Source organism: Brassica napus, chromosome A5 (genome assembly GCF_020379485.1).
Source record: "Brassica napus cultivar Da-Ae chromosome A5, Da-Ae, whole genome shotgun sequence".
In the NCBI taxonomy this organism is placed as follows: Eukaryota; Viridiplantae; Streptophyta; class Magnoliopsida; order Brassicales; family Brassicaceae; genus Brassica; species Brassica napus.
The window spans coordinates 5,714,685-5,726,328 of NC_063438.1; the positions used below are offsets into that span (position 1 = coordinate 5,714,685).

Sequence of the window (11,644 nt, forward strand, 5' to 3'; positions counted from 1 at the left end):
GAGAACTGCTATTAGCTCCTTTGCTCAGATTGCAAAACCATCAGCTGTTAAAGACTGTAGGTTCAGGTTTTTTACATTGGCAACAAGGAAGTTAGTTGCTTTGAATTCAAATATGTAAAAATTTTATTTGGTCACAAGTGAAATTACTAGAAACATTAGAAAAGCATATAATTTGTATTACAAGGAAAACTACAAGCGAAAATTTTGTTTAAACAACAAAAAAAAGTCTAAGCTCTTCTCAAACTGTGTTCAACCCTTTTGAAGTTGCCACAGTAGCTAACGTGCCTTCTCTGCTTTGAAACTGCGTACAACTTTTACGCTAACTTAGAACCCGAAGAAGCCGAGTTCACTTGCTTTTTCCTTCTCAAAGGTCTCGAAATACTGATATATGATTGTGACCGCCAAGAGAATTCCAGTCCCGGACCCAATGGCTCCCATGAAATCAGCAAGAACGGTCAATGCACCGATACACACTCCTCCGAAAGCTGCTGCTGTTGGGATATACCTGTTCAGCTCCTTCTGTAAGTTTGACTCTCTGTGTCCCGGCATCACCATTTGTTGTTCCTGTCACGCACGGAGTTTCCAAATATCAAACACCCAACCCACCATGTATGCAAACTCAGTTTATATGTATATTGAGCTGTTATGATTGTTATTACCTTGAGCTGCTTAGCTACGTCCCTAGCAGAAGATCCGGAGACTTCAATCCATGTCTTTGAGAAAAGAGCACAAGCGGTGAGCATGAAGACAATGTAGAACAGTGCATGGAAAGGGTGAGCTGCCATGTCCGAGAAGCTGCAATCATATAGCAACATTTATTCACCGAATCTATTTGGTGGATATATCAATTTGATGGATTAAAACAAATACTGAAAGAGACTTTGCATTACCTTGCTGGAGCTGTGATGAGGTAAGCTAGACCACTAACTGGAATAGACTGCCCACTGTACTCAGATTCTTTCCACTGTCCCAAAAGGTTTACAAAGAAATTTCCACTAAACTTCCTGTAAAGGAGCTGTTGACACCACAAGAGAGATCCAACGTCAGCATTATGTTATTGTGGAGATAATCCACTGTAAGAATATGTGTATACCTGAGAGATGAAGTAAAGGTTTGATACGAGAGCAGATTGTAGGATGATGGGCATGTTAGAGGTGTAGAACAGCTTGATTGGGTAAGAGCCCTGTTGCCCACGGGCGTTCTTTGATCTCACAGGCAAAACCACACGGAACCCTTGGAAGTAGATGACAATCAGGAAGATCAAGACCGTGGCAAGCAAGTTGGTAACATTCGGAAGGTTTTGCCGGTAGAACGCTTGGCGCAGAGCAGCAACCTTGTTGGACTTAGTTATCAGCATATGGAATAATGCGATAACAGCACCTTCAAACTCAGCTCCACGGCCAGTGTTGATTGTAGTTGGGCTAAACGCCTTCCAGATAATGCTCTCACTGCGTAACATCAACTTCAATTCCTAAGTATTCTATTTTACCAGAAATGATCCTGTGAAAGGAAGTGCTCGGTCTTACCAGATGTTGGTGGCAATGAAAAGAGAGATTCCTGAGCCGAGACCGTATCCCTTCTGAAGAAGCTCGTCAAGGCAGATAACAATGATTCCAGCAAAGAAAAGCTGGAGGATGATGAGAATAGCGTTACCAACACCAAGCTGACCAACGGGTCCATACATTCCAGAAAGAACATACGCAACAGCTTCACCGATGGCAATCAGAATACCAAGAAGCTTCTGAGCACCATTCCTAACAAAGCAAAGTCCAACACACAGACTAAGAACTCACTCACACGGCCACACAGCTCAAACAACAACAAGACTACTTACAAGAGGGCACGATCCTCGCGCACATTGTTGTCAACTTCAATAATCTTGGAACCTGCCAAAAGCTGCATCACGAGTCCAGAGGTAACGATAGGAGTGATACCAAGCTCCATGACAGTCCCACGGTTGGAGGCAAGAATGACACGCATCCAGTAGAAAGGATCGGCACCCGTAGTTGAATGAATACCGTAGAGAGGAAGCTGACTGCAGACAAGGAAGATGAAGAGAGAGATGACAGTGTAGATAACCTTCTCTCTGAAAGGCACCTTCCTGTCTGCACTCTGCACCTCTGGAAGAAAAGCCAAGAATGGCCTCACCAAATGCAATACTCTAAATCCTCCTCCCATTGTCTCAAAGCTAATCCAAAGTTTCTTATCTGCTTCAAAAAAATAATATGAAAACCAACACAAAATGCACCAAAGTTACAACCTTTACATGAAAAAAAAATTCTCAAAACTGATTCATTCAACCAAAAAAACAAACACCACACAGTTTCTAATAAGGAGATCAATCTAGCTCTCAGAGCAACCCGAGAACAACAAAAAAGAATGAAACTTTACTTGACTATAGAGGAGCTAAGGAATATACAATCTAATCTAAAAACCAGATCTATCAAATCAATTCGATACACATCTATGCTACCGAGAACATTCAAAAACAGATCTAAAAACAACGATCAACACAGATCTAACTCATGCCCACCCACCCAATTTGTTCTCACGATTGGGAGAATACAAACAGAGATCGGAAGAGATTAATAGTAAGGAGAGAAGCTAGCAACTTTAGATCTAATGAATAGAGAAGAGAAAGACGGATCACCTCTCCGGCTATACACACGGCGGAGAAAGAGCGAGCTTGATGGTTAAAGAGAGACGAAGGTCACACTTGTAATTAAATTCATTTCAGATTTTTATTTATTTATTTTATTTATGGATAAATGCTAAATCGTGGCGATGTGAGAGAAATATGCTCGACACGGTAGTATAACCAATCCCTGCTTGCCATGTCAGCTTTAGTTTTTTTTTTAATTAGATTGGGCCGATCATTTTTGTTTTGTAAGGCTATTAGAATGGGCTTTAGATTTGTAGTTAAAAAAAAATATTGTCTACCTTTTCGTTAAGGATTTATTTGCTAAATAACCAAAAAAAAAAGTGAAATTAGATTTTTAGAAAGAGTAGAAAGAGATAGGAAGAGAAAGTAGGAGAGATTGGGTGTTTTTAGTTAGTTAGTGAATTTTGTTTTTTTTTTGTGTTTACTGGGTGCAATTTTCCTTTTATCAATCCAAAACTGTAGTTTAGATTTCTTGAAACGAAAATAGAATTATTATTTTTTAATTCAAACCCCGGATATGGAAACCTTTAAACCTTAACCATTAGAAGGGTGCTTCCACAAATAGAATTATTATGCTGGGAGTATTAACTTAACAACAATAATAATTAGGTGCTTTAAAGAGAAATTTAATCTACAATTTCTAATAGATTTTTGTAATTTTACACTAAAAAAATACAAATAAAAAGTAGTGGGTTCATTGCTCTCTACATCCCCCCTCCCTTTGTATATAAATTTTGCATGAAAAGTGTAAAATAAAATGAGATCATGTGCTAAGATTTTGTGTGCTACCTCGAAAGAAGTCTTCTAATTTTGGAGATTCATAATACCCAACTGATGGAGTGACATGAGAAGATGAATGTCAGCAGTGGTCTTGTTTTTTCTTGTATGTCTCTTTTTTCTTCCAAATGTGATAGATCATGAGAATGTCACCCCCATTCATGATGAAGTCTAACCGGTTGATTTTTTTTGTGATGAAGGGCGCCAAGTTGTTACATAAATCAGCTCCAAATCCTTAACCTATGATCCATACAACCAAACATATGTTCTCTATTAGACTATCTCCAATAATCCCAAAACATCCAAAAGAAGATAATGTTTTTCCAGTAGTGCATCATTTAAAGGAATGAATAAGATAACTGTGTTCATTTATTTTTCTCTGTTTCATTTACTTATCTCATTCACTTTTTGTTTCATCCATACTTTCATTCTTAGCAGTAGAGCTATTGTAAAAGATCGAGGAGTCGAAAAAAAAAGGATCAAAATCTATTATATAAGTATTTTTTAACATTTTAAACTTGGTGAAAAGAAAAAGAATATCATTTTGACCAAAGAATATCATATTCACCTCACGAATCTTTGGTTATTAGAACAACAAATACTAGAATAGCAGAATTTGTTGACAAGCAAGCAGAGCATGATTTTGCATTTTAATTCTAATAAAATGGGAAAGTAACAGCAGCAGACCTCAGATATAACAGAAGAAAAGAAAACAAAAAAAAGTTCTCGAGGGAGACCACTATGCATTTGACTTTTTATGGTCAACTAGAGGATCAACCACCACATAACTGAGAAAAGGTAATGCGTAAGTGTTTGACAAAAAAGAACATGAACGTGTATAAGTCAAACTTGATCAAGAAAAAAACTACTTTTGCTGGCGTTAAGATCTTATTTTTATCCGTAACAAAAATACAAACGTAGCGTAATGATACATGACTAAAGTTAGCAATTAAAAGACCTCAAATGGATTGTTTTGAAAGCATCACACTGCGATGTCAAAAAAAAAAAGAAAGCATCACACTGAAATGAACCGCCAATTCTGATTATTTTCAAAAAAATGTACTAGTTTACATGTGCATCTAATAGAAAAAACTAATATTACATGTTTGTAGTTTTGGACTAATTGATTAATCATGTGTTTCCACTTCGAATTTTCTGGTATTAAAAAAGAGCAATAGAAAAAACTTTTAAAACAAATCTTGATGATTGATGCCCTCTAATGTTACATGGCCTTTGTATAGCCCGATCGGTGTTTATAATTAACTCCTCCATTGTGTTTTATGTAAGCTTGTATTTGCTAAAGACAGGTATACTGTTTTATTCCACATTGGACCTTGTAAATTATTTCTATGTATAGAAATAGACTTCTCTAACTAGATACTTGCGGTTCAGTAGTTTTGGAGTGCATTGGTGAAATGTGACAACAACAACAACGATCTTAATTTGAAGAAGAAAACACACAAATCATAGGAAATCAACGGCCACCACCAGCATGTCCAACACCGGGGCTAGGAGCCGATATCAGAAACCGACCAACAGTAAGTTTGGATTTGGCCACCTCAGTCATGTGGCTTTTCTCCTTCTCCCTCGCTGTTAACAGCACTTGATGTCTCTTTATCTCTAATAGATTTCTTGACGTGACCAGGGACGGATTATAAGGCGAGAAGGTCATGAGGACTAGAACGAGGAAAATTATCATTACACGAGCCATTGACTTTTGTTTTTGTTGGAATTGTCGATGAATTTTTGATCTTTAAGGTGAACAATTCGTTGGTATGATAGAAAATAGTCCCTTGAATGTGTGCATATATATAGAGGGACGGATGCTTTAGTTACTATTTTCGAATGTTGGTGGAGTGACAATAGAGCTGCTCTTTTGGTTTAGTGAAGGAAAAGTTTGACCAGTGGTCGAATCAGGAGTTCGAATCTCAATGTTAAAGAGTTGACTAATTTTATCGGATATGATTTCTTAGTTGGAGAAGTTATCTCTTAGATAATCCAAGCAAAGTTTGAACGTGAGACTATTATACAGTATGCTTAATATATCTAAAGAAGAGTGATATTTGGCTTTATTTTGACATCATATATGAATGTCACTAATGTGTCTCTTCCATTCTAATTCTACACAACTTTTCCGCTCTTTTTATATAAGAAAAATATGTACATAGAATTATAGAAGAAAGTGAGATATATGAGATGATTGAGACTAGTGCTGGGCATTAATCAGCTTTTCAGTTACGGTTATTCGGATCTGGGTGTTCATGACCCGTTTAGGGACCGAATATTTTCGGATCGGATAGGGGTGGGTAATGTTGAATTTATAATGTTGAGACTGTGCACCATGCATAGAGCCATAGAATTTATAATGATTGAGACTAGTGCTGGGCATTAATCAGCTTTTCAGTTACGGTTATTCGGATCTGGGTGTTCATGACCCGTTTAGGGACCGAATATTTTCGGATCGGATAGGGGTGGGTAATGTTGAATTTATAATGTTGAGACTGTGCACCATGCATAGAGCCATAGAGTAACACTAATTAAACTTGCCAGAACTGAGAAGAATATATGTTTTTCGGTTGGAATCTTATTGGGATATGGCGAACATCCTAGCAACTTCAGAATAAGTTGATTACACCATTTTTCATGATAATTTTATCATAGAGAATGAAAAAGATGGACTTGATGAAATTTATAGTTTACCTTGACTGGCCAAGTTCAGAAGAGGCGGCTTGGAAATCAGAAAGGACGGAGAAAACAAAAAACAAAAAAAAAACAGAAAACAAAAGATACTTACGAAAGAGAACGGGCGACGAATTGGTTGAAGAGGAAAAATACTATTTTACGGAGGACTTTTGATGAAGGGAGCTTGAACTTTACGATTGTACACATGCTTTGTTCACATACGTATTGAAAGGAATGAATGATTGCAACACTTCTGTGTATGTATCATTTATCGTTTCATGTTTATCAATTATCAGCAGAGTTGTAAATTGTAATGATTGTTTTTTCGGAGATTAAACTTGGTGAAAATTATGACAAAAAGAATATTAATTTTTTTAGCGGTTCTAAAGATTAGTTCAGACTCATGTTCAGGAATTATGTTCTCGAGGGACACTGAAGAAAAGAATAAAATGTTCTCGAGATACACGTTAATACCAGTGCCGTGTAAAGGTTTTCGGGGTCCATACGAATTAAGAAAATGTTACATAATATTTTTTTTTAAATAGTTCTTTTTAAATTCAAATTATATAAATTTTCTTTTGAAAAAACATATAAATATAACTAAAAAGTTTTGATTTATTACTTAAATATTTTTTAAATTTTCTGCACCAAATTTTTATAAACTAAAAAATAAAATAATGATCAAAAGTATGAATTAAAAATATAAAAACAAAAATACAAATTATGGATTGAAATGTTGATCGTTGTTAAAGGGCTAAATCTTAGCGTTTAAACTAAATACAATAAACTATATATTCAAAATATTATAATTTGTTAATCAAATTTTATAAATATATAAAATAAATCTAACTCATAATGTATACAAAGATGAAAAATGTGGATCAAATATTTACAGTTAGTTAGAAGTATAATCTTTATTGTTTTACATAAAATATAGTAAAATTGATCATAAATTAGTTTTTTTAAACATAAGTTAAATTGAAAATCAAATAATAATAAAAATCTAATTAAAAGAATATATTAACTATCATGTAAAAAAAATTGTAATTAAGAACCCTTAAAATTTAGAAAATTTGGGGGTCCTAGGTAAATACCTTTTTTATTAAGCTTTAAGCACGGCTCTGGTTAACACGCTGTACAATTACAACTTTTTATTGCTAGTTTGCTACATAGAGGAGCCCTGATTAACATCAAACACTACATTCTTTTTAAATGTTAAAAATGTAATGAATAAGTTAACAAAAAATTATAAACTTATACAAAAAACAAACTTAACGTAATGCATAATTAAAGTTTGCATCACATCGAAATGAATATATATACCCGCCTTCTATTCCTTTTCAATTATCTACCAGTTTACGTGTTGTTTTTTCTTTTTTGAAACTGAGTTTACGTGCTGTTGGCTTCATACAATAGATGTTTGATGGCATCTAAAAGGTTATACACACTGTCATTGTGTTGTCCAAACGTTGCAGTCAAGTAAACTCTCCATTATGATTTATATATATATAAACTTTTATTTGCCATATTGTAGTCATTGCATTAACTCTAGTAAAGTCTTTCCCCATTATACCTAGTAAACTACTACGTATAAAACTACACTTCTCTCGTTGTGGTCCATTGGTTTTGGAGTTTATTGGTGATCGAGATAACAAGGAACTTTGTCGAATTAAATAGTTCCTTGAATGTTTATATGTGTGTAAAAATATAGCATCGTAGAATAGCGCTGGAACCGGATTTCTTTACGACGTCAAAGCATAAGACAAATTGATTGGTTGTTGTTGTTTTTGTTTCTCGTCTTTAATCTTTAATAACAGAGAACAGTAGATACGAAGTTGCAGTGTCACAAAAAAGTTGCAATGTCAGAAAGAATGGAACAAAATATCAAAGAAACATAGAACTTGCATGCATCTGATCCTAAAACAAAGTAAAAAGTTCAGTTTGCTTTCGGTTTTAAAGTATTTCCACTGAATTAAAGACCCGCCACACTGGGCTATAAGAAACGGATGTTGTACTACTTGACTGGTAAGTAAAAGCTAACGTGAAAATGGGAAAACGAAAAGGATAAAATACTTTCTAAACAACACTACTTAAAAAAATCTCTTCCATCCCTGCATCAAAAACATAGCTGACTTAAATTTATTAAAACACACACACAAAACAACAATTGTTGACAAGAGTCATTAGGTAATTTTACCTCGTTTGAGTACTTCGTCTTCTTAGCAGAAGGGGCTGATGATCCTGCATCAGCCGTTGTAATCTTTCTCTTAGGTGTTTCTATCATGCTCTTCAGTTTACTCTACAAAATAATACATGTATAATATAAGTTGAAACTAAGATATAATATGTATATATATATATACACTGCAACACCACCAAGTGAAAGGTCTACAAAAAAGCGACAAACCTGTAAGAACATCTTCACCAACGGAAGGACCACTAAGCGATTATCAATTGCAGATAACTTTGCGAATGCAAGTAGCTTTTTGTACGTCCATTCATTTAGTAAGATCTTTGAATCGATCAAAACGAGCTGTAAGTAAAATCCCCCAAGATTTGTTTTGTTTATATCAGCTGTCATAGATGGAAACTTACTGAAATAAATAGAAAGAAAAAGAAGAAGAATAATATTACCTTCTCATTCAGCCACTTTCTTAGCCTACACATACTTCTTCTAATAACATCATTCTGGACAGTGGTAGAGAGCTCAGATATACACTCCATGAATTCTTTGTCTTGTAATACTTCGAATCTTGGAGATTCTGCTCCTTGAAGAACATCTCTTACCACATTTAAGAAACAACATTTGGTAGCATTATCTTGAGTTACACGCCTCTCACACACACTTCTAAACGTCAATGCGTATCTGCTCCTCTGATAAGCATTCCTCCACTTGTCTTCTTTGTCACAAAGGGCTTCAGCCTCACCCAACATGTTAGCATATGTTTGCAGCTTGTCTCTCTTACTATAGTAGCTTACCTCTTTCCTAGCCGTGGACCGTACTATTCTCAAAACTGCTAACCATATCTCGAGGTTGTGTACTCCTTCTGCCACTTGAGACACAAAATTTGTATCGATTTCTGGGCAGTCTAGAACCCAAGAGACAATCTCATCACCCTTAGGTATTACATGCTCATAAATTTCAGTGGACTTAAAAGTCCTTACTGTACCTAAGTCATCAAAACCATGCTCTCCTTCATACAACAATCTCTCATCCAGAAGCAGATTAAGCCCTCCTCGCTCAAGATCAATTCTTTCATTGACCAAGGACTTTGCCCCTAACCGATCAACTACTGCTAAAACTAATCCTGTGCGCACATCTGTGGTGAACTGCTTAACATACTCGAGTATGTATTTAAGGCTCTTCAGATCTAAGAAGCAGATGCACTGAGGATTCTTAAAAAAGCTCCATCTATCAAGATAGCACCCAGGAACATGAGGTAGATTCACATTCTCTTCTGTGTAATCTATCAACCAGTCCCAAAGGCTACATGGAAGAGTATCATTGGAGCAAGAAGATTTCAGAACCTCAGCAAACTGTCTGAGTATTTCTTTCCGCTCTTCATCCTTGGCTACAGGCCAATCATTACACCATACATTAACATAAATAAACTCTTCCCTACCCTTAACTCTGGCCTTGATAAGCTCTACTGCCCTTGATGTATCCACAGGCTCCCAATTCCCACAACATATCATGTCGGCTAAAAACTTATCCACACGCTTAGGACGAGAACAGTTTCGGGGTAGAAACTCGTGGACATGCTTATCTAAGATGTGCCATTTGCAATCAGTGAAACAATAATTTACCTGAGGACAAATGCGGCACTTCCACCATCTCCAGCCAAGTTCATCATCCACGCATAGGCATTTGGAAATGTGTTCAATCATTTTCTTGTCATATATGTTATCATGTAAATAGTCTATAAGACTTGTACTGTCTACTACCAAAAATTCCCTTTTGGTCTTTTCATCTAGCTTACCCCACAAGTTCTTCAATCTATCAATAACGTAAGTATCTACCTTGCACTGCCCTTGCATCTGGTTAGCCACATTAATTTTCACAAGCATAGCCTCATTGATATTCATCTTCCATGTTGCAAGATTGATTAAATCCTCAAGTTCTGCCTTCAAATCATCTTCTGTGAACTGATCAGAACTTTTTCTTGAGGTTTAAGCATCTTCACGGATAATCCACGTCTAGCCTTGGACTCAGCTTTCTTATAAAAGCTGTTTATCCCAAGCTGGTCACCCAATTCAATCAGGGAACGAGCACAGCCATAGAAGGAGCTTACAGAGTCAGGACATAGAAGACTAGACATCGAGTAAGCATCGACAGAAGCAAACAAGTATACACATTTGATGTCTGTAGTATCTGCTTTTCTTGCTAGAGAAAAGAAGATGTCACCTTGCAGTTGGTGGTGAGGAGAGCATGACTTCTTCAGGCCATGATGATCAGAGATGGTTTTCTCGGTTATCTCCAATGCCTTGATGTGATCAGATTCTTCGAATAATTCTTTGGCAAGATCATATGTATTCTCTGAGTCTTTGTAGTCACTTTTCTCTGCAGTCTCGATTTTCTTGAGAAAGTGGTGGGTTTCTTTGTGGTCGAATGGGCTTTATAGAGAATGAAAAAAGAAAAGAAAAAATAGCTTAAGAGTATATTGTGTGAGAGGAAAAAAAAACAGTGTAGTAAATTAATTTCAGTTTTGCAAATTTCGAAATTTCCAAGAGCCCTAGCGTGCGCTCCAAACTTTGTTAGGTTTTGAATAGTGAATTGAGAAGAAATTTTGTTTAGAGGTTTATGTTATATTAATTACCGTCGTTTAGGAGAACAAAATAAGGCTTCTTCCATCTCTAGAGCTCGCTTCACTTTCTCGAGATCGAATGTCTTGATGTGATCGAGAAACGGAGAGGTGGTGGTGAAGATGAATGTTTTCTTTTGTTATAAAGGAATAAGGGTTTGTTTGAGTTAAATATATATATATATATATATATACTCTTTCCTATTTTCATTCTTATTTTGGGGTTTGCTTTTATCGTATTTCCGTCTTTATCAATACTAGCAAAAAAAATTGTAGGAGTTAATCATGTTTAATTCTTTTTTAATTTTAGTTTACAGAATACTTTTTTAAGAAACTTGGAAAAAAAGTCATATAGAAATATTTTATGGGAAACTTCGAAAAATGGGGATACTCTCAACTTAGCTTTGTCCCAATAAGACTTTTAGAAGATTATTTAGATAAATAGGATTTATATTTTCTTTAATATTATTATTATTTTTTTTTTGTCAACAATTTTCTTTAATATTATTATGGTGATGATTGTTTACTTAGATTTTAGATTTTGGTTTTTGGTTTCTATCTTTTAGTTTCTAGTTTTTGGATTTTAGTTTTTAGTTTTTGGTTTTTGATTTTGCAGTAGCTTTTAGTTTTTAAAAAAACTTGAATGGTGAGTTTAGATTCTGGTTTTTGGTTTTTGATTTTTGATTTAAAAAATAATAATTTTCTGTATTTTTTTGTTTTT

The 11,644-nt window shown here is 35.3% G+C and overlaps 2 protein-coding genes and 1 pseudogene across 2 annotated transcripts; all 3 read right to left on the reverse strand.

The window, feature by feature from the left end:
- Positions 1-99: 99 nt before the first annotated feature.
- LOC106447507 (protein transport protein Sec61 subunit alpha-like) lies at positions 100-2,795 on the reverse strand. The gene is made up of 7 exons (XM_048780698.1): positions 2,649-2,795; positions 1,835-2,207; positions 1,527-1,754; positions 1,094-1,448; positions 891-1,015; positions 660-795; positions 100-564 (listed from the first exon to the last, which is right to left on the reverse strand). The coding sequence occupies exons 2-7, from the start codon at positions 2,176-2,178 to the stop codon at positions 325-327; spliced, it is 1,428 nt and encodes a 475-aa protein (XP_048636655.1). The 5' UTR covers positions 2,179-2,207; positions 2,649-2,795; the 3' UTR covers positions 100-324.
- Positions 2,796-4,913: 2,118 nt separating this feature from the next.
- On the reverse strand, positions 4,914-5,150 carry LOC125609611 (precursor of CEP14-like). Its single transcript, XM_048781133.1, has one exon. The coding sequence runs from the start codon at positions 5,148-5,150 to the stop codon at positions 4,914-4,916; it is 237 nt and encodes a 78-aa protein (XP_048637090.1).
- A 2,607-nt stretch (positions 5,151-7,757) lies between these two features.
- LOC106448941 lies at positions 7,758-11,055 on the reverse strand (annotated as a pseudogene).
- Positions 11,056-11,644: the final 589 nt, after the last annotated feature.